A 27,661-nucleotide genomic window follows, 5' to 3' on the forward strand; every position below is an offset into this window, starting at 1 on the left:
AAAAGAAGATTTCTTTTGCATACCCTCACAGTTAGATTTCCCAAAATCTTAACTGCAATATGAAAACTATCATACTGACTGAAAAGATTGTACAGGTAAAAATCTTTCACAAGTGAATGAATTTGTGAGCTTATTCAATTAAATCATAGTTACTGACCTCATTTTATTAAGCATTTTAATTCTGAAATTACTGTTGCATACCTAGCAGTGCTTTAAAGTAAACGAGCAGCACAGCACTTCCCATCATGGCTCTTTTGCTTACGCTTTCCTAGACATTGGAAGAACCAAATTTTCCATACTAGGGTTGCTGCATGGGGTAACTAGGGATAGCTATCAACTTTTCTATCCCTAATTGCAATCAAGTAAAGAAATTAGGAGTACTAGTTTCTAATTCTTTATGTGCTCAGATGCTGGCAATTACCATTCTTCCATCTGACTAGACAACACACTGTTGGGATTTTTATTTTTAAGCAAGAATTAACAAGGTAGCAGGTGTTTTGTGACCCCTGCTTCTCCCTTGCACTCCTAAGGTTTTCCCTATTTGTTTCCCTAGTTGTCAATTTAGTCCTAACTCAAGTCCCTTGAGTTTAAAATAGCTGTAGGCTTGAAGAGACCTGACCCTGTAGATGGGCCTCTGTTCTGCATCGGTACAGCCGTTATGTCCTGTCCCACAACTGGTTGTGCGTGAGTACCAGCACAGCAAGTTGCAGAAGCAAGGTTTTGACTGACTGCTGTCGMGGAAAGTGGCTCCCCTACGTCTTCCCCAGAAGAAATGCCAGGTGCTCGCTCATGTCTAACATGTGGATCTCTATACAGGAACCTCCAAACAAAGATTTTTGGGGTTCAGTCAATTAAAAATATAAAGGGAATTTAAGGCTTATGAGAGATACAATACTAAAATAGTAAGGCAAGTCTTAGGCAAGAGAACTGCTAAGCTTTCCTTAAAAGTTTCATCTCTAACCTGTTGCAATCATTGCTGATATGTGATAGTTTCAGCCTCATTGAAGATATCAGGTTTTCTTTCCTCTCAGAAAAGTTACTTAGCCTCATGATAGCATCAAGTTCATCTCATTTGATGGAAGAAATAGCAGAAAGATTCGAAAGACCAGCATATACCTCCCTATTCCATAATCACCTCATCTACTTACAGAGACATTTCAGAAGCCTTCCAAATAAGTCTTTGACAAAACTAAGGCAAATAATAGATATGTTAAACACATGATATATGGATCAGTTCTAGAAAAACAACATGCACTTCTGTAGGGAATACCTACAACCTGTGGAAGGTCTGGAAAATCTAAGACTTCTCAACAGCATCTACTAACAGGAAATATTTGTTAAAAGAAAAAAAAAAAACACAGAACACAGCAAAAAACGCTTACTTACTTTTGGCCGATTTTGATCGTGTCCGTATTCCCTCATCCATATTGAATATTTCTTCCCCCTTTACCCTTATGTCCTGAAGTCGCTTGTCTTCTGTGTTGATGCCATACTGAAGGAGTTTACACAGTGCTACAGAGCTAGAGAACAGAGGGTAAAAATATTACAGATCAGAACCTCTCTCCACTGCCTGGCTTTCACAGTAGACTGTTAACAGGGAACATGTCCCTCTGGAGCAGACATTCAGATGCCCCTTTTTTCTATGCTTTTGCCAAGAACAATCATAACAGAGTTTTCCCATTTCTCCTGCTTAAATATCCCAGGTTAGACTCCTCTACTGAAGTGCACTACAGGCCAAAAACTCGGCCAAAGCTTTGGATTAAACTACTGCCAAGCACTTCATGCATACATCTACAAGTTTTTTCCAGTTCAGAAGGCCACTAGGTTAAGCACATTCTTGAAGCATCAACTGCAGGTGAAAATGGAATTAAGAGGAAAGTAATGACCAGGAAAAGAATAATTTGGTTGATTTGCAGTCATGAATACCTCTTTTACCATTCTCTAGTCTCAAAGCTCCTTTTCATTTCTTGTCTTTCTCAGCTCAGCTACTCTCAAATCTTCTAGTTCTGTTCCCTCAGCATCTTCACACGTTCTACCTCCACTGCTCTGATGTCTAGTCTGCACTTATAGCTCTCAAATATTCTCCAATTCCACTGTTTCCACGCCTTATAGAGGATGACTTCGGTTAAGGTCACCAATTCAGGCTTGGTACTCTTTAAACCTCTCTCCTGGCTCCACATGTCCYGGACTGAAGTTTCTCTGAGCTGGGTGCAACTCTCTTAATGCTTTCATTTTACATCCTCTTTCTCTGCTGCAGTGTGACTCCAAGCCTCCAGTTCTCATACAGCTGTTCTGAACCTAGATCTTTACGTGCCAACTCTTGAGTTGTCCCAAATGTTTCCATCCTCCTCTAATACAAGTCAAGGACAGAGAACTGCTTCTCCAACCCACCACTCCCCAAGGATAGTGACAGATGTGCCAGGTTTAACCTATCATTAGCAAGTTTTATTTTCCTGTTATTAATTTCTACTTGTCTGTCTCTAAACAGGATCCTCTGGGCAGGTACTGCTTTTCTTCAGTATCTAGAAAACACCTACCACTTTATAATGCACTACAATCATTACTGTAAAAAACACAAAATAGAATATTTAATACGGTGTAGATACACAAATAGCTCTAACCCTGGACATAATATGGAGAAAGCAATGTACAACAGGGAATTTAACCTTGTTTTCCCTGCCAGCTTCAGCTCTGGCTATTTCTTGTAGCCATAAGCAGCATCAGGGGATTCTGCAGACAATGCTGCTCTCAGAAAACACTGCCCTTAAGGGACAAAACAGACCAAGTGTGAGGAAGAACAGATATACAGAAAAGAAAACTGAGATACTTTGCCTTACTCAGAGTAACTCAATAGCAGAATAGTTTGAGCTATACCTGAGTCACTATATATAAAAAGAAAAAAAAAACACTCCTATTCTGCATGATCATTCATGAGCTTCTATTTTAAACACATTTTTTCTTATTATTTATTTTATAGGCTATTTGGCTGTCTCATAACAATAATACGGCAACACATACTAAGCAGTGAGTTAACAACTGTTGAGTCCCCTAGCAGGAGTCTGTTAGGCTTGACATTTCCATAAAAACTAAAGACATCAGCTACAGTAAACTTTAAATTAACACACAGCATTTTATGCTTTGGAATTTAGTAGTCAGCCTTCCCCAAAACACAAATGTGCTTCTACAGCAAAAGGGAGAGAAAATGAGGTTCCAGTTTATTTCCTTATTGACTTTTAAGAGCTCATTAAATCAACAAGGAATCATCAGCCTCTTTTAGGAAACCTTCAACAACGCTCTGAACCTCTACAATAGTAATAAAGGTAATCTCCTTTTTAGAAGCTGTTCTCATTCTGTTCACACAGTTTCAATCTCAAAAGCACTCTTGCGCTTGCAAAAAACACCCCCTTCCCTCTTGGGTCACGCTGTCCAAACGCAGAAACATCAAGCAACGAGAGAAGCACTTAGTGGAAGATCAGAGATTGCTCCAATTACCATGGCTCTCCTGAGTGGAGCTGACAACGCAGAGGAAAAAAAAAAAAAAATCTGTCCAACGCTGGCACACACTAATCCAAGCCTGAACCAGCTTCCCTTTCTCTCTCACCCAGTGCACTTAACTGCAATGGGATGACCAGCCAGTCAACTACCATAAATGTATAGTTTCTGCTTATAAGATATCCTACCTGACTTTGCCTTCGTACTGCCCGTAGAACAAGTGCTGCCGGCTCATCCATTCAGCCATTACAAACTCCAAGGCAGGCTTGCCGGTTGGTCCAGGGAGACTACACAGAAACTCTAGGAGTGGTTCCAGTTGTGAGTGAACCAAGTGAGCAAACACCATAATCAAGGACTACAGGAGAAAAGAAGGAAACATCAGCTGTACATAATTTATTAGTTTCATATTTAGGAAAACATTCTCAACTAAGAGTGCCGTTTAGGGCTTGGGCTTCTAGAAAGCCCAGGAGGAAGAGAAAGTATAGCCATCTGCACAGTACCCAGTATGTTAAAAGAACAGACAAGTTTAACTGTTACAGTCAACAGCAATATTTAACCCCCAGAAAAAACACATGGCAAGAATAAAGATTACTCACATCATGCCCCAAAACAACAAGGTCCTCTAAAACAAGGATTAAAAAGCTAATCAAAAAAAGAATATATATAATGTCAGAGGTAGCACTGGAATTGATTAGCAAGGAAAAAAAAAAAAAAAAGGTCAATGGCAGTATCCAGATGCTGTGACTGCTGAAGTTTGCTGCTCTAAACAGTTTCACAAGCAAATAGCTTGAAATCTACACTTACACAGCAGAAATGTATGTCTCACCATCAAGCTAAGCCAYAGAACTTATTTATCCAGAGCCTGAACTCACACTTGCTTCCCCTTCCATTCCTAAGGCCACCACATCACCCTAACCACAAGGCCATCTTTCTCTCCCATGTCATCTGAATATAGCTCAACAGCATTTTTCCAGTGCTTGAGAGACTTTGAATACAAATTTTAGTGACAGAGATGCAAGTTTTAGAAAGGTATTTACAAGATTCAATTTTAGGAGTCATTTTCTAAAGACCAAGGGTAAAATTCATAGGCTGCATATGTCTAAATGTTGTTTTCCAAGTTTGAGTTCATCACCGTAGGCTCCCTTGAGGAAAAGCTGCCCACTTCCAGAGGCCTCTCTCTCATGTTAGGAATACAAAAAAGATTCACAATTGTGAGTGGCTTGTTTCTCTTCCCTTGGTTGCAGGGAAGCTTCAGTTGAGTAGTTCAGAATAAGTCTTCCAAATCTTTTAAATCCAAAAATAAGTAAAATGAGAGCCATTCTGAACAGTTATGAATGAAGAATGTTTCTGAGGGGAAAAAAAAACCCAAGGTTTTTTGATGAAACCTGTGTTAACATCCGAACAGTCTTCTTGATTCACAGTGTGCTGCCTTGAAAAGTGCATGTATAAAAATCAGAAATACCCAAGATAAATGGGCTGGAGTAGAAAGACCTTTAGCTAAGTGTTCCTCAGAGAGCAGAAGGGGGATCTTGCCTYCCCAGAGTTGTTGCATTGAAGCTTCTTCTAGGGCAAGCATCGCTAGTTGTTTTACATTAATTTACATTAAGAAAGATGGGTAAAGAATAATGACCACTGGAATAAAGTAATTCCATAAAATTATGCCATATAAGTAGCTTAAAGCTGGAAGGGATCACGATGCTCTTGTCTGGCCTTGGACCTGATACAGGTGAAACCCACTTCCCATCCACCTGAAGTTCACCTTGTCTCAACTTCTAGACATTTATCCTTTGCATACAACACAGTTGTAGGTGAAACACTCAAAGACACATGCTGTCTTTGCCACGACATCCCTACTTAGGGCACTCATGTCCCCTCTCCAAAGGGTCTCTGCTTCCAGGCACAAAGTCATGAGGGACTGGATAAGGTGCATCCAAGCATACCCGCTCGAACGCGACTTACTCAGTAATCCAGACAATTTTGTATGAAGTTGCGTAGGACCCAGCAGACAGAGTGGGCACAGAGCAGCAATTTTCTGGCTACTTCAAGAGGCTAACTGCAACATTTAATTACGCTAACCACAGGTACACAGTAAAAATAATAATAAAAAAAAATATGAAAACTGCTTTTCCCTGACGTTTCTACCTGTTCTCCTGGACGCTCAGCCTTCTCACCTGCATTACGCTGAGCGTCTCCGCTTGCTGCATTTTGCTCAAGATAGCTCTCAGGATCTGGTCCAGATTCTCTCCCAGCTCACTTCCGGCTTTGGAAATTAACGTGGAGACTAATCTGCCCACAAAGGCAGCAGTGAATTCTGAGGTCCTTGGATCTAGCAGCTGGCTCACCACCTGCATCACATACCACAACCCATTGTGGCCTTGTTCATCATGCCATTGCGCAATTTGCTCCAGCGCCACCGAGACGTACGCACGCAGACACTCGCCACCATTCTAAATGAGAAAATCATTGCATTAGAATTTTCCTTTCTCCCTTCTACCACCCCCAAAAGATCGTTAGCCAAGGTGAAAACAATGGGCAAACTAGTGGCACTCTGTAAAAAATCCAGGTTTTCTACATGCAGTAAAATGATTGCCTGAACTTAAAAATATTTTCACAAGATTTCAGTTCAACATGAATTCAGACACTCCTCACTGCCCATGCAACTCTCAGGTGGTCTTTGTATTTACTAGATGATCCTGCTGAAATAGCTGCATTTTTGTACCATCCTTCTCATTCAGATAAATTCCCATGGACTCTGACAAATAAGAAAGACAGCAAAGCGCACCATGAACCAAACAACCCAGCAGCCAAGCTGCAACTTTTKTATCTTCTTAAAACAAAGATAAAGCACAGCATAAAGCATGCTGGTCTCTAACTTATTCTTACCGTTTTTCAACCTATTCTTACTGGTATGTTGTTTAAGGAAAGCCATTGCTATTGCCTGTATTTACACAGCAAAGAGCAGCTGGAATATAAAACTCTCTAGGTAAGGAAATTGACTTTATTACTTACAACAAAGCTAGTAGCTGGGAAAAAAAAACAACCTTGACATTTTAGCCTCAGAAGGTCTCCCCTCTCCCTCCCCAGCAAATACTCTTGGACATCACCAAGTAACAGGAGAGGCCACCAACAATTATACCTTAGATATGCACTGCTACTTTTTGAAATGTATCATTGCTCCCTCCCCATCCCTTATCTGAATCAGTCAAAAGAAAGTTTAGTAGAGGAGAAAAAAATACAGGCAGGCAGGAACTGGTCACAGAGCAAGCAAAGAAGCATCTAAGCTCCCAGAGAGTGCGCTAGAAAGCTCGATTCTGAGGGAACCAAAACCCAAGAGCCAGCTACACTCAACACTCCTCTCTGCCTGAGCTATCAGGACAGCTTTTCTTCCAGACAATCCTTTCCCTTTGCCGTGATAACAGGAAAAAAAAAAAAAAAAAATCTTTTCCTCCCCTTCCCATCTTTTCCCATCTAAATGAATATAAGAGAAAACTGCTAGAAGCAAGATGCAGGCCAGGGTCCTTTGCTCAGCTCAYGTCTGAGAATGCTTCTGCATATAGCCTCTGCCATTATTAAGTGTCATGAAAAGGTTAATTATGAAGGAATAAGAGCGATCCAGAAACCTAAAATAAAGATCAAGGCTACTGGTCTACCCACTCTGATCCTCCAAATTAAGGAATGATTAATAAAAGTCATTGCAACCCTGGAACGGCAATACTTTATTGATAAACTAGAAGTGGTTGAGATTCCTAAGGAGCTGCCAACATAGCTACTGGCAAGCAAAGCCTGGGCTCTCCTAAAAGCTATGTCAAGTGTCTGACTTGGTCACCTATCTTGGACTCTAATAGCCCTGCAATCCTTACTGCTGCCCATAACATTACCTGCATGGTAGCATTGTCATCTGTGTTCAAGCTGCACTGAGCCACAGCAGGGAATGCTTGGCAGATCAGGAGCTGGGACAGAGGAGGTTTTGTATTCCTCACAACTGTGGTCAATATATCAATAGAAGTCTGAAAGGAAAAAGCAAACAAAAGCACTGTTACAACAGCAGCTTTTGTAGGCCAAGTCAGCATTTCCCACCACCACTGCAAGCATCAAAGGTGGACGGATGTGATCCAGTACCGAGATCACATCCTGGTATTACATACCAGCAGAGGACCTTGGAACCATGAACTCAGAGAGTCACTATATTTGACACAGACACAATGCAGCGCACTGTAGAATTTCAAGGCCATTTAGATATTAGAAGAAGTGTAACTACTTAATGTGGTACACAGTTCCATAGTGATGAACAGTATCCAAATGATTGCTAATCACTACAGTCAGAGAACTGATTAGCCAGTACCGCCCGTTGCTGATCTGTTTATTTTATATTGATTTAACTACCTACTAGGTGATTGTTACAGGTGTAGCCAAATTATAAGTAGACTGATAAAAATACCTTAAATTCCTTACACATTTTCTACACTGTCCAGGTTTAATGTTTTATAAATGGACTTTTTATAGAAAGCATAAACCTGTATAATTTATCTACAGTAATTTATATGTGATGCTTTAAAGTCTCAGAAAAAAAGTGCAAGAAACTAAGTCAGGTACTCTGCTGGAGAACATTCCACCACAAAGGAGAAACTGTTGCTGGTGAAAGCTGCTATGTCAAAAGAAAAATAACTAAGGATACCCTGCAGAGACTGGCAGGAGGCCACAGGAACAGAGTTTAAAGTTAACTTTTGGGAGCATCTCCCCCCACCTGCAGGTTGCCTTCTCTCCACAAAGAAACCTCTCAGAAGCACTGAGGTCACTGTTCCACAGCAGTTTAAAAGCAACCTTTCTATTCTTTGCATGCCAACCATCCTATATGTTAAAGGACAGGGAATCATCTCCTGCTAAGACCATGTACCGCTATAGCACTTACTGCACAAAGCCCTGCAGGAATCTTGTCAGCAGGGGCCTGCATGATGCTGACGAGAGTTGGTATTAGCCTCATCTGCATTGGACCCTGGCAGGCTTCTATCTGAGCTAGCTCCTTAAAGATATCTTGGGCAAGAGAAGCAACAACTGGATCTGGAGAGAGAAAGCACCATGTACTAAAACATACTAACAAACGTATCTTAACTTTTGCTACCACTGTTTCAAATTGGCAAAGCAGTTAAGTTTCCCTTATGGCTTTACTATACGAATCAATATTCAGTTGGTTATTACTTATTAAGCTTTCAGCACGCTTTTAAATGCGATGATAAACTTGACGAGGACCCATTAGCAAAAACAGTTGTACTTCAAAAGTGCAATTTGAATGCATACCATTACTGTATTTCAGAAAGATTGCAATTGTGAAGGGGCAGATTTTGTTCTCCACACTGGCGGTAAATGCTGGGTCTACTGTACAGACAATGCAGAGCGTCTCCATCACAAGGTTTAGGACCTCTGAACTGAACTGAGCTGCCAAGTGGATGAGCCCATCAAGAATGCTAGGAAGGAAAGGCTGCAACACATGGGTGCTCTCAGAGATCTTCAACTGGTCACAATAGCTAGACAAGAAATTCATGACAAAAATGCATAAAGCATATATTAAAGGGATTCATACATTTACCACCAGAGGATATATAAAGATCACTTCACCCCACCCCTTCCCCTCCGCCACATTCACTGCTTTAGAGCTTTTTCCTTCCTTGACTCCACTACTTCCTTGATCTCTCAACAGCTCAGCTATCCTTCCTCCTCATTCCATTCCTAAATGGTTCTTAGATGCAGAGTTGAATCAGATGTTACCAGGTTACACCTCATCTTAGTAAAAAAACTAAAAAAACCCCAACCACCTCCAAACTGACCCCCCTCCCCCCAACTCTTGAGATCTACCACCAAAGGAGAAAACTTGAAAAATGTCAAGGAAAAACAAAGTGACCCAAGTCAGAGAATCACTGCTTACAAAGTGTTTTAACTACCAGGTTCTGCAGGTGACATTAGGAAGGACAATTATCTAAGTTTCTGCCCTTGTTTACTCATTATTCTTTCAATGTAAACAGAAGATAAGGTGGATTCTGGACAGAAATGCTATTAAAATACCAGCTTTATATTACCTGTCCTTGGAGCTTTAGGATATTCTAGTGTCTGCTTACCCCCAGATAGCTCTGACCGCAGAGATTCGGACAGAAGGAGGTTGGGTCTCGTGCAGACCACTAACAGTTGCTTGCAGGAACTGCTGGATTAGTTCTGGAGACATAGCTACAGTAAAACGACTGGCAGCCCAAAGAGCACGACCCAGGAGAAAAGGGGACACTGAAAAAAAAAAAAAAAAAGAAAAAAAAAAAAAAAAAAAACCAGTGGTTTCAGAATAAGTTCTATAATTTTGAAACTTAGCTGCTTCCACTTGTTATGCAAGATTTGTCATCCCATTGGGAAAATAAGATACAACACAGAACAGAAGACTAGTATGAGGGAATACAAAGTGCTTTTGTTCACAGGCAAAATCTAGATTTTCTTAATTATTCCAAAGAATAATTTCTCATTTGTTGAAAAAACTTCATGTCTTAGCTAGTTACACTTGAATCAGTACAGTAGTACCTGCTTTGCTGATCTTTGGAAAAAAAACAAAAAGAAGAGAAGGAATGCTTTTTCCAGCAATCCCTGTTAATCTAGCTCAATATTTTGTTTTGTTCACTCCAACAGCAGCAAATATGAAATGCTCAGGAAAAAGAACAAGAGCAATAGAGCAGGTATAGAATGAATCTTCCCCAAGTGCGCTTTTCTAGCTTCCAGTCATCACTTCAGTTACCTAACATTATGTTTAGCAGCACTAGRAAAGAGTGAACACTCATTCTCTACTCACCTGTTCTACACTTATCGTGATATGAGGTACCTTTATCACACCTACCCTTCCACCTTTCAGGCGGAACTGTCCTTATCTATGTAGGCTATCCTCAAACAGATATTGCTTACTATCTCTCAGTATACTTGCTGCCATTATTTATACCCCCTGCAAATACTCTTGTATCTGTTTTAAGATGAAGATGTCAAAAACTGCATGCAAGATGCATAAGTAGTAAGTTTTGTTTTCTGAACAAGTATTAAAAGGAGCAAACGTTTCATTTGTTTAATTGCTACTAGTAAACACAGAACGGATATTCTCTAAGAATCATCTATACTGACACCAGGACCTCTTTCTAAAGCCCAGTATCTCCTTTACAGCAACATCACATAAATGAASAGCTAAAGTTGTTTCTTCTCATATATTCCAGTTTGCACTCTATTTCCATATTCAAAATTACCTCTGAAAAAAGGAAAGAGAAATTCTTTGTAATCAGCCAAATAAATTCCTGCTCTGATGAAAACATCCAGCAATCTGCCTTTTCTACATTAACACAACTTATCGTGGAATCACCAATACTGCTTATATAGGCTCTAACTTCCTAAAGTTTAATTTGCAAGCACTTTAGAGGTCCACTTTTCAACAGCTTTGGCTTTCCTAAACACTGGTGTCCAACAATATAGAAACTAGAACCCTAGGGAGTTCACAACTTTCCTAGTTGAGCAGGATCCTGTTATTTGAGTTTATCTGGTATAACGAGGATCAGCCCTCAGGTGAAAGAAAACAAGATGGTACAGCACTGCAGGAATTCTGAAGCCCATGAAATACTGTTGGTGTCTTTGCCAGGAACAGATAAAAGGGAATGGAGCAGTTATTTCCCATCAAGTTCCCCACATAAATCTCCTTTCCATCTTCAAGACCTACAGGCTCAAGCATCCAGACAATAGTGAATTCCAACTGAAACAATAGCATCTCACATTTAAACAACTCATATTAGACCTGATAGCACTTGCAAACTGAGAAGATAAGTTTTAAATCCTTTCATGTGTACAACATGCACAACTGCATTCCAAAATGCCATATGCATGCAGCAACCTGATAGATCAGGTATTTTTATTTGTAATGAAGAAACTCAACTCTGAGTAACGGCAAGGACCAATGTACCTGAAAGGTTTAGGTCAGCGAGAACAACATTTGTCAGGAAGCCATGCATATCAAAATGTATTCTACCATTCTTCACACTGTCTGTAATAATAGATTTCACAGAGCCCAGGGCCAACATGCAAGCTTCATGTATCTTCCACCTGCAAAAGAATTCAGAGACCTTTAAGTTTTCTCCTCATCATCGCCTCCATAAAGTGAAACAATTAAGATTTTCTGGTCTAAGCTCCCACAACTATCTTCTTGATCCCCAGAGTATCAGAACAGGCCTGGAAAGAAATGAACATTCAAAAACCTCCACGATGGGGACCTGGAGACTCACCATGGATAGGCAGCATTCTCCATCACTTTTTAAACTAATAGTTCAGTGAACATTACTTCTTGTAATACTTTTTGTTCTCATAATAAAAACAAAATGAAATAACATGAGAATCTAGTGTGAAGGCTTAGGTCTCCAGCTGTGCCTTGCTTGATTATTCTATACTCAGAAGCACTGAGAGATCAAGTACATTGAWGATTCAATAATTTCTATTTTTGTATTACATTTTGATAATTACGATGAAATAGCGTTTGGAGCAAACGACAATTCTCGTTGGTTTTATTTGTGAAGCATTAAGACCACCAGAAGTCTTTCTTAATGCAAATTGAACATACTTTAAGTTCACCAAATTCAAAGCACACAGAGACTTAATGGTATATTTTGGGGGGATGGTGGGGGGCTCGCATAGGGTCTGATTTCTCAGACTTACAGTTACTGGTCTATACAGAGAGCAGCTAATCCAACACTAATATTCAAAATAATGATTTAGTCCAGTGTCCGCGTTTATGAAATTCAAAGAGAATAGTTATGGAAGAGCAACAAGGTGTTCTTTAAATTCTCCTCAAGTAACATTAGAGATTGCAACTAAAGTTTTCAAAGTGAACACATACATCTGTGTACAGCATCTAAATCTCTTCCTTACATCAAGTAGAAAAAAGTATGCCTGAAATTGAGCTTAATTAACTGAACAGCAGGCCAATTTCTCTTCAGGTCACATACGTTTTTAACCATAGTTTTCAATTATATATTTTAGGGACTGTCAGAGGTCTGGAGGGAGGGAGGGAACGAGCCTGGGGACAGCTAGTTTGTGCTAGGAATTGGTGAAAGTATTCCAGGTGAAGACTTCTGTATATGGCTTGAAAACTGTTGCACGTCCTTGTTCTTCTTCTGATCAAGAGTCCTCAAATTTCATTCTTGTCCACCAGCAGCAACATCATGAAATAAATGCAAATAACTTGTGCCACATCCAATACCGTAAAAGAACCTGTCATTCACACCGGTGTCCTGCCCGCCGCCCCATCTCCTTACCAGTGCTCAGCACCATTGTTTTTAGCCTGCTCAGCTTCTTGCAAATGTCTTGTAGCTGCTGCAGCCAAAGCAGTTGCACTTTCATTTTGGAAATCAGCAGCCACAGCCTGTGTGGAGGGAAGTGATAATGCTTATTTGTAAAGATTTTYGAAAGCCGCACTTTTCTCCAGCTGCCCCATTTGAACCTAAATATGCAATGACTTTGAGTACAGGTCACAACTATTCTTTTTCACTTGCATTGTTCTTACTTGTTATTTTAGTTGCTTATAAATGCAGAATGCTTTTCATACCAGCAACAGATCCTGTGCAGCAATCCTCACTGTATAGGAAAAAGTATCATCATCTTCATCCTCCACAAACTGTTGTGGATTTGCAGTCCAAACTTTTATCTGGAAGACAGAAAGGGACAATCTCAGTGTTGCAACACTGCTTTCAGATTTTTCTCTGCCATACAATGTCCTCAAAGGCTTCTTCGACTGTTTTTTTTTTTTTTAAATACATATTCCAATTCATACTACACAAAATAAAGCATCTAAAAAGAAAAAAAAAAGAGAGAGACTGAGCAGAGCATGCAGACCGGATAGTATTTTCTCTTGCACTCTTCATGAGAATGAAAGATCAGAGTTAGACTTAGGGCTCCCTCTCCTTTACACTAACATCAAGCTCAGATATCAGAAAGAAACATTCCAGCTGAAGCCAAAGAGAACTGTGGGAGTTGATACTTCTCTTTCCTCTTATAAATCTCAATCTTGTATTTCAGTAATTAGAGAGAACCTCTCCTTTTTCAAAAGTTTCTCTAAGTTCATCTTGCTCTTTGCTTCCTCATTTGCAATCAGAATTTGAGTGGACTTATGACTGACCTGGAATCATCACTACACAGAGGACTTTACTTATAGATGAGGAATGGAAGAAGCAGATGAATCTTTAACAGACTGCCTCTTTTTATGCATGCCTACCTAAACAACAGAAATTGAAGATGGCTGTCAGCTTTGGGAGGCCAGGAGTCATGCAGAATTTCAGTGAGTTGTATCACACTGCTAGCACCATCCCCTCACTATCAAACAAATCCAATCACCCCGTTCACAGGATAATCCACATTTTCACAGTGTATTTCTTCATTTGCTATCCATGTTACCACAGAGAAACATTTTGATGTGACTGTCCTAATTCCTGGCACAGCAGAGTGACAGAACAGCCTATTAGATTACAACAGCTTCCATCCACTGAAATACTTCCTACGACATTAGCTGTTTTAAACCTCTCATCTCATTTGCTTTCTACACTAGGTAAATGTGCTCACCTGTTCCTCTGTGATCTGCATGTAAAGAAGGATGTAATAGATCAGCTCTGGCAAGGCTTTCTTCACTGTGCTCTTAAATTTAYTGTTTTCCAACAAGGCATGAACAAATTCAAATATGCTGAAAACTAGATTTTCAAAGCCCAATACTTCACCTGAAGTAAGTGAAAACAAAGAACATGACTGAATATGCCAGCATACAGAAAGATATAAATRGGTGTCAGATATAATTACAAACTGTTAGCATGTTGGACAGAATAATTTTTGTTCTCACCTTTGGAATAGCAAGGGCAGCAGTTCCAGGAGGATGTCTGACCTCAACCCTTCCTGTTTTCCTCCCACCTCATTGCACGTCCCTCATTTAAACTGATCAAGCCCAACCTAAAACCTGTTCAGCTTTCTTTTGTCCCATTACTTTCACCTCAAGATTGTTGCAGAACTCCCTGAGTTTTTAGAAACTCTGAAGTTACACAGCTTCATTCATCACAGTCATACTAAACGTGCAAAGAAAGTAAGGTATACTGTTCTAATACCATAAATGTACCATTAAGCATGAATTCCTAAAGTACTTCTGTCACTGTTTTGGTAACAGTAATATTTAGGTAAGCTTCATTTCCATTCCTCTTTAAAATAAAGTGCAGTTCAGCAAGTTCTTACCATCAGAATCCACAGGGTCCTCCACCTCTTCTGTATAATTTACTTCTGTTCTCACATAAGTGGACAGAGTTAAGTAAATACGCACATTTCTAGAGAGCTGCATCTATTTAGAAATTTCTTTTCAAATTTTCAAATTTTTGTAACTTTAAGAAAACTATCACTTTACAGCATAGTTAATGTTTCAAATGGAAGATATGCTACAKAAATTTCTAATTCTGGCCATTGCTGAGCTCCAAATAGACTTTAGTACCTCCTTTAGAGATTGTCTGTTTCATTTAAACCAAATCCTTCAAGAATTGTAACCTAAAGCTTCATCTTTATTAAAATGTTGAGAATGAAATCACTCAAACTCARTCTTTCCATGAAAAAATAAGCCAATTCAACAATTCACTGCTGCCTAAGAGTAAGGACCCACTCCCATACTCAACCTCTGACTAATGCTACTTTTCCAGTTTCAATACCCCTTTCTAAGCCCTAATAGCATACCATCCAATATATAGCACAATTCTGAAACACAAAACTGTGCAGATAACTTTGTTATGAGAAGGGCTAGATCTATATCTCTAGGAAAATAGCCACTGATTAAATTGTATAGAAAAATCTCAGTCAACCTTCACACTATTATTGCAACATAGTGGCTATTTCTGGCCATTTTTATACCAAAAGTTTTTTTAAAAAGCTACAAGAGAGCTTGGTGTTAAGATTACTGTTTCACAGTAAAAGGCTAACAAAAGTGACCTTTGAATTAATTATTTATGTAAAGATTTGCCTTGTCATTTTGCATGTTCTGGGAAAACTACCAACAGAGCAGATTGTGTTGCAATGTAATGACTAAGTTAAAAAAAAATCAAAAGGTAAATCAAATACTTCAGCAGCCATTACTAYCACCGTAGCAAGGAACACTGTCGATTTTCCTTTACCTGAAGTCTTTAAATCACATCTAGGCATCTTTTTGAAGAGGACATTTTTCACCCCAAAACTGTGAGAAATAATGCAGAGATTGGAGAGAATTCTAAAGCCAGTATAATATGGGCACTCACATTACTGATCATAACTGACTTTTAAACAAAAAGAAACATTACTGAACCTATTGAAGTAACAGACATATCCATTAAGTGTATACAAGAGATTCCTATATTCTGTCTGTCACAGTGGACTACTCCATGTATAATGCTCTTCGATCATGTTCAGTTCCTTATTGCATATGAGAAACAGCAGAGTTTGCGCCCATCTGTCCTAGTTCAGACCATTCACTGCAAAGGATATAAGGCTGCGCTTTCTGTAAGGGTATTCCAAACTATGGGCAGGATCTGCTGCATCGATGAAATCATGTGCTTTGGATAATTTTTCACTAACGCTGTCACAGCCTGGAAAAAAAAATAGAGGGGGTGGGGGGGAAGAAAAGAGCATCAATCAGAAGCAAAACCAGGGAACATCACCACAAAATAGTCGCAGGCTGCAGTTTCATGAACAGTTGAGATGCTCCAGTGTTTTGTTGCTACCAAAAAGCTAAAGGTCTCCTCCGCGTCTCACTCCTAACCACGCAGTCCTTGTCCCCTGCCCTTGTACAAACAGACCTCTCACCACAAACTACTTCAATGTGCTAACAAAGGAAGAACAAATTCAACAGTTTGTCATTGAGCAGCAATGATGTTGCATATCGCTGCAGGGTACATTAATGGTTACAAGAAAAAAAAAAAAACTCATTCACCTTCCAGAAAGAAGAAAACAATTCTACAAGAAAACAATTCTAATACTTGCATCACTGTCACTGTGGCTGTCAAGAGCAGGCAGCCAGACATAATTCAGAGACACACAGTTTGAGATTGAATCTAGGAGGTGTTAGATGCATTACAGAAGAGAGCTGCTGACAGAACTGGCCTCTGGAAAAAAAAACAAAACAAAACAAAAAAAGAAACCTTCAATTTCTAAAGGTGCTGGCAGAGGACATGAATCTGATCTGCAGGGCTGATGCAAATTCAGCACGCCACAACAGCATTGAAAGAGGCTCATTTCATACACCACTACTTACGAACCCCATGCAAGTTATTCATAAGCTGTACACCAAGCCAATCCTTCCAACCAGGAGGAAGCATAACTAGAGTGGTAACAGAGCTTTTCAATTCAATAGCTCTGCAGTTGGAGCAAGAGCAGACTCCATCTGCAAGTTCATCACTTTCCTGCAGCGCAAGTCATTAAAAAAAGTACTCTCTCCTGTCAAATGTTGTATTTCAAGTCTGGTCTCTCGTTCTGCCAATTTCCAGTGCTTGTTTGAGCTAAAAGAATTGCTTTACAGATATCCTCCTCTGCCAGCTCACACGGATCATTCCACCACCCCTTAAATACTCCACAAAATCCATACTCATCTTTAAGGGCAAAGTCAAGCTGCTTTCCAAGCAGGATGCTTAACAGCTAAGTTAGGCAGTAATTGACTGCATCCATACTTCTAGCCTGAGACACTGTACAGACTCACTGAAATCACTGCTGGGGGAGCACTTAGACAACTTCTTAACTCCCTGCAGCGATTCTGCAAGCTAACATTTGACTGCATTTCAACTAACTGCTCAGCACCTCTTGAAACCCCCCTTCTGTAGCTCTCTGTTAAAGCCTTTCGTTGCTCCACCTCCTGCTTGGGTCTTTAGACAGCATGCAGCACATTGTAGAGACGAAATCCTCAAATGAGTGGATAAAATCCTAAAATATGCACTAGCAAGCAGCTGGAGAGTGCGTTCAAGCCAAACACTGAGCAAGAGCTCAGCAGGTGCAGATAATGTCCTCTGCTCACAAGCTTAAACTTACCCTCAAGACACCGGCTACCATCTACCGTTCCATACAAGAACATGATGGTAAGATTAACTGCTTTTCATAACTAGTTTTCCAACAGAAGGAGAAGTTATAAGCATAACTTTTCCCACCCAGCTCACATGCAGCTGTCAAAAGAGCTGATTTTATACATAAGCAAAGCAATAAGGTTCTAAAATACTTCAGACTGTTGGTTAATTGCCACTTTGGATGCAATTGCTGCATGTTAAGTATATCATAGTTGTATTCCCAAGTCATAAAATCTACCTTAACTCTATTATCTGTCATGTTTAATCACAATATTTCCTCTCAAAGCAATCAGTAGTGGCTTATTTAACAACAACAAAATATGAATTAGGACTCAAGAATCCATTTAGTTGCAACACATTCAGTCTCAAATCAATTCAATTCAAGATAAACTACCAAACAACAAAACAATGAATTACACTGGTGTTATTCTGTTTCCAGCCTTCATGGTCCAATATATTTTTGTGTTAGTATTCAAGAATCTGATCTGAAATGTATTTGACATATATAATATTTGTGATTTATTTGACATATATACTATATCAAACACTAATATACAGAGAAAAGGATGACATCTAATGCATCAGGAATTGACTTGTTAAAAAGTCAGTTACCTTAAATTTTCTATAATCTCCAACTAGAATTGAATTAGTTTTGAAATATTAGAAGTCTAGTGCAAACTAGAAACAGATCAGACATTTTCTTAAAGGAGTTGAAAAGCTACTGAAAGGCTTGAGGGCCTTGCTTCAAAAGTCTGTGAGAAATCTCTTCATGGGACAACACCGAAGTCATGATTAAGGCTCCAGACACATGGCACTTTTGCAAGCTCCTCTGTTAAGAAGAGGGCTTAAGGAAGTGTTATCACAGCCTTAAGTGTGCCAGAACGGCTGCTCCTATGAATGTTTGAAACACATGAAAAAGCAAAATCAGCCAGCTCAGACCTTTGCTGCCTCAGCTCCCACTGGTACAAGTCAAAAGTCATACATAAACTAACCTAATCTAATGGCTAATCATCCAAAGCAGAGACCCAGTAATGATGCATCCAACCACTGCGGGAGAGACCACATTGGCTCAGATGTTGTAGATCAGTCAAGGTGGGCCGGCCTCTGGGAACAAAAGGGGCCATGAGCCCTCCAAGCCTCTCATCTCTTAGGTTTGAAGGCACCAACTTTGCTTCTGGTAACTTCTTCTAAACTTGTGACTACATTCGGAAAGATTCTGGAATAAATTAATAATCCGTGGTTCACCACAACGTGATCCAACCTAATTACTTTCTTCAAAGGATAGCTGTCCTAGTGGATCAGGCAGAGGCATACACTTCAGTACTACTCAGTACGGCTTTCAACACAGTCCTGCATAATAGTCTTACATGGAAAGTAAGACAACTCATTTTAGATCACAGCTGCTTCTGATTTCCACTGGGAAATCTATTCACCTTGGAAGAYGGTTCTCTGAAGAGATAGAGGGGAAGAAGGGGGGGGGGGAATCTTTCCTGCTCTAGCACTCCATTGGGGGGGGGGGGACAGAGCTGGGTTCACATCTACTTGAAAATTTACTATCAAAGAAATCTTTGTGACACTCTCCCCATTGCATCAGCATTACAAGGGGTCATGCAAGGATCTCATCTGTAGAGCTGCCTTAAATAATCCCCCAAGGCCTCTCACTTCTGTTACAATGACTCTGAAATACGCCTTCCTGGAAGGGAAGGCAATTTACAGGTCTTTCACTTGAACCTATTTTTCTTTAGAAAACTGGTATCATTAGCTTAGTAACTCTAAGTGAGGAAATCATGACTTGCCTCTAGCCAACAGCTAGAGTGCTCATGTCCCCCTAAAAGCCTGCTACAAACCACTTGTCACCAGGTATCCTAAATTTATTGTTTAAATTCATATTGACTTTCTGTTGCCTTTAATATCACACAGCAGTTCAGATTAATGTCCTTTCTTGCGTGGTGCCTCTGTCTAGCAGTGGCCAAAAGCAGGTGCCCAAAATTAAGGAAGAGCAAGAACATGATGACTATTCCTCAAGTATTTCCTGAGCCTCTGACATCTTTCAAAAGACTACTGCTATACATCTGTGCAGACATAAAGTACAAATAGCTCCAATTTCAGTAAGGATAGTTATCTAAACAACAAAAAAGGCTCTAGCTTGCTGCAGAATATGTGGATATAACATTGACAGAAGAGCTGGTCTACAGTTAGAGTGAGACCAGTGCTTTCACTTCAGGCTGAACCATAGTTCTCTATTTCCTAATCACCCAAACAAAATTATCTTGAATCAGAAATACAGCCATTCTTGAGCTGAAGCCTATTCAAACAGAGATTCCCCTGCAGAGTATCCCCAAATCCCTTTATGTTAACTTCCCAGTTTACTACCATCTGTCACAGGTACCCCAGCGTATTGCCAGCAGACGGGATAATACCATAAAATGTGCTGTTCTTGTCGCACAGAGGGAAAACACGTAGAAAACACTGCAAGGCAGTTTCAACAAAACCTCCAACAGCCTGTCTCAAACTCTCTTCTGCTCCATTCTGCGCAGTGGGGAAACGTACTTCTACTGCTTCCAGATGACAACATCTGCAATCCCCTCTTGAGAAAAGGCAATAGGAGCAGAAGTGAGAGAATGCTGTAAGCAGGGTACTGCCTCTAACAGGGCTATGGAAGCAAATTGAACATCACAGTAGCTGCCAGCTTATACAGTATAATAGCACCCCTCTAAACCTCCGAGCACATGTGCACACGGCAGTGTGCACTGCCAGCTAGTCACTGTGAAAAGCTTCTGATGCTTGTCGTCAATAATGCTGCCTTATCGTTTTCCTTAGAAAACATGGCTGAACAGGCCTCAGCTGCCCATCTTCATGCACCCCAACACTACCGCTCAAATCTCCTAGATCTTTTATTTCCTTGCACATGTGCTGAGGTAAGGATTTAGTTCGGCAACTCATGTTTTTGAGCTTTTCTAATTTTCTTTCCTATGTTGCAGACAATCCATACTAGAACTCCAGCATTTTCCCAGCTGTTAAGGAAAGCACCTTACCTACGCTGGCACTCCAAACCACAGTTATTTGGCTACATAAACTGATGCAGGGGTAACGCTCTGCAATCCAATCTTCTTTCCTTTTTAAGGGAAGTGGGAGAGCACAAAGACCTTTGATTGCTAATTTGCAGAGATAAGTAATAATGAACAAACAAGTTCTGGAAAAGCACCTACACAAAAGCAGCTTTTAAAATTTCACTGCAGCAGAATTCTGCATTATCTTTAAAACAAAGATATTTAACTACTGAGTACTGTGTCCAGACTAGCTATATCTAAAATGCCTTAGATCAGCAAATGACAAAGATATCCCTATGGATCTCATCATAGATATCTTCAGTACAGAATGATTTATTTCCATGTTCCCTGGCACTGGTAGCCAATAAACTTTACAACTCACAACACAGCCAGTACTAGCAGAGATAACATGCACTCAGGTTTCTCTGTTTTCCAGCATAACTATTCCAACTGACAACATATTAACAGAATCACAGAATGGCTGAGGTTGGAAGGGACYTCTGGAGATCATGTAGTCCAACCCCCCTGTTTAAGCAGGGTCTCCTAGAGAATGTTAGACAGGGTTGTATCCAGGCGGGTTTTGAGTACCTCCAGAAAAGGAGACTCCAAAATCTCTTTGGGCAAACTATCCTAGTGCTCTGTCACTCTCACAGTGAAGAAATTCCTCCTCACATTCAGGTGGAACTTCCTCTGTTTCAGTTTGTGCCCCCTGCCTATTATCCTGTCACTTGGCATCACTGAAAAGAGTCTGGCCCCACCTTTTTGAAACCCCCTGCTTAAGGTATTTGTAGACATTGATAAGATCCTCTTATATAAATACTTTCAATAAAGAAATGATTAGTCTTAACTGACTTACCTTTAAGACCTCCATCTTAAATCCACTATCCGATGTAGGCCCATCAGGCATTTGCAGAGCCTGAACAAAGGCCTCTGTGAACTGCTGCACCACAGGAAAAATCAGGACTTTGGCCGCACCCTGGTTAAAATCAAAGCAAGCACATGTGAATTCTAGATACAGGAACAGATACAGTCACACATCTGACAAGCAAAGCATTAAAAGCAAAGGAAATTGTGCTTTTCTGCTACAAAACAGAGGCTCATGAGAACTGCAGAATGTTGTAATGTCACATGAAATACTAATTTTGGATATCACTACATATAAATCCAAACAATCTGGTCAGGAGAGTCTCAGGTGTAAGTCACTTCCAGTCAAAGAAGGTACTTTGATTTGGTTAGATGACTCTTGTCCTGCACTCTGCTGACTAGACCAAAAAAAAAAAAAAAAAAAAAAAAAAAAAAAAAAAAAAAAAAAAAAAAACCAACCAACCAACCAACCAAACAAACAAAAAAAAACACGATTAAAGTCGAACTCTGAGAATGGCATTCGCCTCCCTCTGAGCCACTCTCCCAAAAGCAAACAAGCTCTTTGTGAGCTGAGTATCACCAGCCAGCCTGAGAATTACTGTGATGATTCTTCCTAGGAAATTTAAGTATTTTTCCAGCTGTTAAAGCACTTCATAAGCAGTGCTTGGCACAGCAGTTAATACTGGACAAAAATATCTTTACTGAGACTATTTGTCATAACTCCATATGTAAGACAACTAAGTTATATGCTTAATTCACCTATGAAATCTCACCTTAATGCTTTAAACAAAGACTATTTATTGAAATTTGAGTTATGAAAAGCCAGAAACAGTTTTGTTTATGGTCTAAATGACACCTCCACCTGGTCTCCAGAATAAGACAAAGGGAAGTGACTACATACTATCTTTTGGAAATTGGTACAGTTTTCAGGATATTATTGTAAAAGTGACTTAGTGCAGTAGAGATACTATGTAACTACTAGAACTTCGTAAAAGATTACACTGAATTAAAGTGCAAACAGGAAGAAAAAAAGCAGATATAGCCACCCAGCACAGACTTGTCCATCTAGACAACGCTAGATTAAGAGTGTTGTCCATTCCCATCCTCTACCACCCAAATTTTTAAAGAATTATTCAGCATCTGGGGAGTGCTGAGAAACCTACTTGTCAGAGACCATATAAAAATCCTTGACCTCCTCAGAGCTAGATAGGAGACCTATATGCATCAATTGCTTAGTGGTTTAATTAATTGCCTATTCTTCTTTAATTTTTTCCCATTGCCTCTTCAAGAACAACATTGCTGACACGTATGCTAAAGCAATCAATTAAATATCAGGAGCTTGTAACCAATGCCTACTCCAAGGGCCAGAAAGCTGCCCATCACAACCCAGACTGCCAAGGTCTGGCAATTATTTAGGACATAGCTTTTGGTTGACAGGTGTGAAGTGTTTGACAAGGATTCCCAGATAAAGGGATGATACACTGTCTCTTCGGCACGTCAACACCCCCGATCTGAGATGGCATAAGAACATCTGTTGATTTCTCTGCAATTCAAAACTCAGTTATTGAGACCAAGTCATAGGATCAAGACATGCAAATAAAAGAGGGAGTTAGCATTTTTACATGTATTTAATCATACTAGCGATTGCAGAATTAYGGTTTATGGAGTACAAAATTCTCCAATATGTTTCATTTTCATAGCATTCCACTCAGTTTGAATTCAATGCATGTTGTAGGGTAAGTTAAACTCTTGCCTTTTCTAATTCCTCCATGTTACAGATCATATGGGCACAGGTGGTAAATATCTCCACTGCACGCGACCTTGTGCGTATACCATACACCTAGAAAAAATTTATGAATATATCAGGAACACAATATACTTTTATTTCTTTTTATTTACTTTTACTTTATTTTGATTCCTTTTTGTTTTATTTTTTCGGCTGTAACATTTCTGCGAGATCACTAGCTGCCATCAATCATCACATCAGCAAAAAAAATTCTTGGAGTCCAATTCTTACTACAATATAGCTTAATCTTTAATCCAATGTTTCTCTCATTAAGAAAGATTCTCCCTAATTCCATCTAGTACTAATCTAATAATGAAGACCATACCTCTGCCATTGTAAAAATTTTGTACATCTCTGGAAGAATAACAGGAGCAACAAGTGGCATCTGTGTGTCTGTCACTTCCCGAGTAAACTCTAGAAAATGAGAAAATACAGGAAGTTATTCTAAAGAAAACAAAACTATGGGCAATAACAACACAGACAATCTGATCTTTGGATAATCCTAAACACATCGAAAACTTTGTTTTATTCTTGACTAGACTATTGCAGTGTGCCCTATCTATGGCAACCCGTGAAGRCCAGCAGAAAAATATGCAAAATAGCAACTATCCAGAAAATAAGGCCTTACAATGGAAGTTCCTTCTGAACTATAACCTATAACATATAATTGACATCAGCACTTCTTCCTTAGCTTTTATGACATCTACCAAGCAACGGAATTTAGCAGTGACCAAAAGGTATGAAACCCAACCCAAAGAAGCAATTCCAATTTCTTCATTTTGCAGTGAAAATGACAACTTGAGAATAACAAAAAGACTGAAGGGTTTCCTATGTCATCCTTGCCAAAGCTCCCATGTACACATACCTGTAAGCACTCGCATGGCTCCATGCACTGCGTTCACATCCCCACTAACCAGCATCTCCATCAAGAGATTAAAAAGCTCAGGCCAGGCTTCAGGCCAGTCCCAATGGGCTATTGCTGAAACCGCATAGGCAACACTTGAGCGCACTTTGCTAATGGATTCTCTCAGTCCATTAGGTAGAAGCTCCCTAATAGCAACTTTTGCCTGTAGAGAATAACATTATTTATCAAAAAAAGATCCTCAACAATATGACAATTTACCATCAAAAACTGTTTTTATACATACAACTGTATCCTGATACAGATTCAGCATTAGTTTTACAAAAAGAACATTCATAAACTTGTACATTTGAACATCCCTTAATTTACTGTGAAAAACTGCATGGTTTTTGTAATGTATCACTTCTCACACAAAACATTCAGGCAAGCATAGAGTAAATAGCCTCTTCAAGGTCACAGCTGCAATTAGATAGGAAGTAAATATCTACATGGAAGATATTCAGGCTTAGCTGAGATAAATTCCCATTCTAGTGTCAGGGGCAGAGTTTGCTTACTTTGGAAGATTTTAGTAAATGAGAACTGGTCACCCAACTCTGAAGGGATAGGAGGAAAAAAAATCAGCACTTAAAACTCAGCTTAATTAAAAGGCAATTAAAAGATGATCTGGTCAACAGTCAAAGTGGTAGAGCTGGAATCTTTAGCCATTATTTCTGTTAAGAAATACTTCTACTGAACAGATTAAATTTGTTGGGTATTTTTAATGAAAACTTGTAGACCTTTAACTTGAAATTTGTCATGGAAAAATAGCTTTCAAGTACCAAGCCAAAAAACACAAGATTTAACAAAAAAGATTGCCATAATTAATATTTTTAAAACCTGTAAAGCAGCTTTCCTTGTTCTTGTAGCAGCAGAAACGTTATGGCTGAGTTTTTCTTGCAGAAATCAGCCCAAGCTTCTCAAGTCTAGTGTTGTTTTAAGCAACTGAAAACAGACTTTTAGAATGGAAAATGCCCAGAAATCTTAACTGAAGCTATTACCTTCTAATAATACATGAGAACGCTTGATGAAGGAGATTTGACACTTAAAATGAACCACAAAATTAACACTCTTTGGACAAAACGTCTCAAAGTGGACAAAACACGGAACCAAGTCTTACCCTTTCTGTGGTCTCTGGAGGTCTAAACTTTTCTGATTGAGAACACCAGTGAGTTTCCACATACTGTTTCAAAATGACGGATGCTAGCTATATTAGAAGAGAGGTTGTGAATCAACAACAGATTTTGCAACCACAGAAAGCATTACCCTGGACCTGTTTGCTTGGTCTCCCATCCCACCATGTCGCCTTTGGAGGGACGACAGGGCAGGCCAAAAGTGCAAAAGTCTTTGCAAAATGGACAAAAAGCTACAGCGGGAGAAAGATGAACTGACAGCCACTTGCTGAGCAAGATGGCCCACTCCATCCTGATGCAAAAAGGCAGCTTTATTCTCCTGAACCTCTAAAAGAGCGCATGCTAAAGGCCACGATTTGCCTGTAACTAAAGAAATAAAGAGCTTAAATCTTCCTTTTCAAAAGGAAAAAGACTTTCAGGAAAAAAAGTTGTTGCAAAGAGAAGCTACATCTCTGCTTGCTGATGCCCACCATCCACCTAATAAAGCTCCTGTGTGTCCATTCCCAGTATGGCACTGTCCCAAGTGCCAATTCAAGARCAAAATAAAGGAAATAACAGGAAACTACCTCCAACATCTCAACTGCAAGCATGAGAGAATACAGTACAAACCAATGAAATTATCAGGTAACTTCTTTTTACAGCTTTACAGCTTCAGCAAAACTCACCTGACGGATGGCCAGAGCTCCCTGGGGATCTACAGTTAGTTCTGCTAAATGAACACCAAATTCTGCAAAGGAAAAAAAAGGGGAGGGGAAAAGAAGAAAAAAAAAAAAAAAGAGAGAAAACACTGGTATCAAAACTCTTATTCCCACGCAGTAAAGCTAGTCAAGATTCTGGAGAAAGATGCAATACCAACTGAATGAGTCACACGTGGGAAGGAGAAGACAATTCCAAAGCAGAGCTTCTCAAATGAATCATGAGCATTAATTCTCCCCCAAGTTCTCTTCACAAACTTTTCCCTCCCCCCCCCCGCAACATCCCATTTCTTTCTCCCATGGTAAAAGTTTCTCAACTCATTTTAATAACAAGCAAATGATTTTAAAATCATAATAAAAAACCTTATATAAAGCCTATCATCACTAGTCAAGTCCCTACACAAGAGACCCATGCAAAAGATACAGGATGGAGTAATTGGGTGGGTTCTCGGTCAGCAGTCCCTTCTCAGACAACCTCCATTCACCCACAGAGTCATTTGGTACCAACGTGTAAGCCGTCCTAAAAGTTACCCAAGGCCAGCTCAGGACACACTAAGGATTTTCCCGTGCAAACTCTGCACTAGCATCTAACACGCCAACACCACAAACAGCTTGTTTAGTCACAAACTCCAGGACTCAGGGGTGTGGAAACTTCTAGATGAAATTTCTTATTGCAAAAAAAGCATGAGCTCCTTTTAAATACAGAGCAAATTCTGCAGCAAAGATAAAAATAAAATGCTTTTGCCAATTCTGATGGCTGAACACAGGGAATCAAAAAAATGAGAAGAGCAGCTGTTCTGGTATAGTAAATCCATATGCCTTGACAAATTTGCTTACTGTTGCAACATTAAGTTCTGAGTAGCTGATGTCTTCACTAAACATTTCATTTACTGGGCTAGTCCACTTAAGAAATGCATTTGCAATGTTTTAACTCTAGGACTGCAGAGCAGAAGGTATGCCCTAAGTTCATCTAGTCCAACCTCACTTCCAGAGATAGGATTAAACGTGCTTAGAACAATTCTTGGCAAAGATGTATTGAAAATTGTTCTCAAAGAGTTTCTGAAACTTTCCCTAGCAACATATTAGAGCATTTCACTAATGTGGTTATTTAAGTTTTTCCTAACATCCACTTAAAAAAAAACAAAAAACAAAAACCACACACTTCACTGAAAAAAAAGCTGATTTTTTTTTCTTTTCCTGTCCAGGTGGACAAGAAATACAATACAGCACAACCTTACTTGTAACAGACTTCTCTGGGGTGGAAGACAATTGCTTCCTTCTTTCCTATGTACACTGAACAAACCCAATTCCTTCAACCTTTCTTCAGAGAACACGCTTAAAGACTTACATGAGCTGCAAAAACAGCAAGCCTCATTCTAAGGTGTACTTAACACAATATAAGATGTACTTAACACAATATTCCTCTTAACTGTAGCAACAGTTACTCTTCTAGCTGTGTGCAAGATTCCAGGCTTGAATACCACATTGAATTTTAGCTGTGTTTTAAAAAGGTATAAATGAACCATGGAGCCCAAAGAAATGCAACAACTTCACACAGTTGCTCTTCATGAATACTCCCAACTCTTTTTTTGCAATCTTTAAATCTGTAATTTTTCAAGTTTACATGCTTTTTTTTTTTTTTTTTTTTTT

General features: G+C 39.5%; 1 protein-coding gene across 1 annotated transcript in view; it reads right to left on the minus strand.

The window, feature by feature from the left end:
- The window catches only part of IPO9 (importin 9), a 32,968-nt gene that overhangs the window by 4,241 nt on the left and 1,066 nt on the right, over window positions 1-27,661 (minus strand). Inside the window, exons 2-20 of the mRNA XM_085307709.1 lie at window positions 25,982-26,043; window positions 25,304-25,390; window positions 24,151-24,352; window positions 23,611-23,699; window positions 23,253-23,339; window positions 21,492-21,611; window positions 16,021-16,121; window positions 14,755-14,813; window positions 14,101-14,252; window positions 13,091-13,189; window positions 12,801-12,907; window positions 11,456-11,595; window positions 9,603-9,762; window positions 8,788-9,014; window positions 8,402-8,550; window positions 7,371-7,499; window positions 5,664-5,939; window positions 3,681-3,847; window positions 1,387-1,520 (exon numbers count right to left, since the gene is read on the minus strand). Coding sequence (XP_085163835.1) covers window positions 1,387-1,520; window positions 3,681-3,847; window positions 5,664-5,939; window positions 7,371-7,499; window positions 8,402-8,550; window positions 8,788-9,014; window positions 9,603-9,762; window positions 11,456-11,595; window positions 12,801-12,907; window positions 13,091-13,189; window positions 14,101-14,252; window positions 14,755-14,813; window positions 16,021-16,121; window positions 21,492-21,611; window positions 23,253-23,339; window positions 23,611-23,699; window positions 24,151-24,352; window positions 25,304-25,390; window positions 25,982-26,043 — 2,547 coding nt within the window. The remainder of the gene's footprint in view (window positions 1-1,386; window positions 1,521-3,680; window positions 3,848-5,663; window positions 5,940-7,370; window positions 7,500-8,401; window positions 8,551-8,787; window positions 9,015-9,602; window positions 9,763-11,455; window positions 11,596-12,800; window positions 12,908-13,090; window positions 13,190-14,100; window positions 14,253-14,754; window positions 14,814-16,020; window positions 16,122-21,491; window positions 21,612-23,252; window positions 23,340-23,610; window positions 23,700-24,150; window positions 24,353-25,303; window positions 25,391-25,981; window positions 26,044-27,661) is intronic.

Source organism: Rhea americana, unplaced genomic scaffold, assembly GCF_003343005.1.
Source record: "Rhea americana isolate MKP2758 unplaced genomic scaffold, rheAme1 scaffold_261, whole genome shotgun sequence".
Lineage (NCBI taxonomy): Eukaryota > Metazoa > Chordata > Aves > Rheiformes > Rheidae > Rhea > Rhea americana.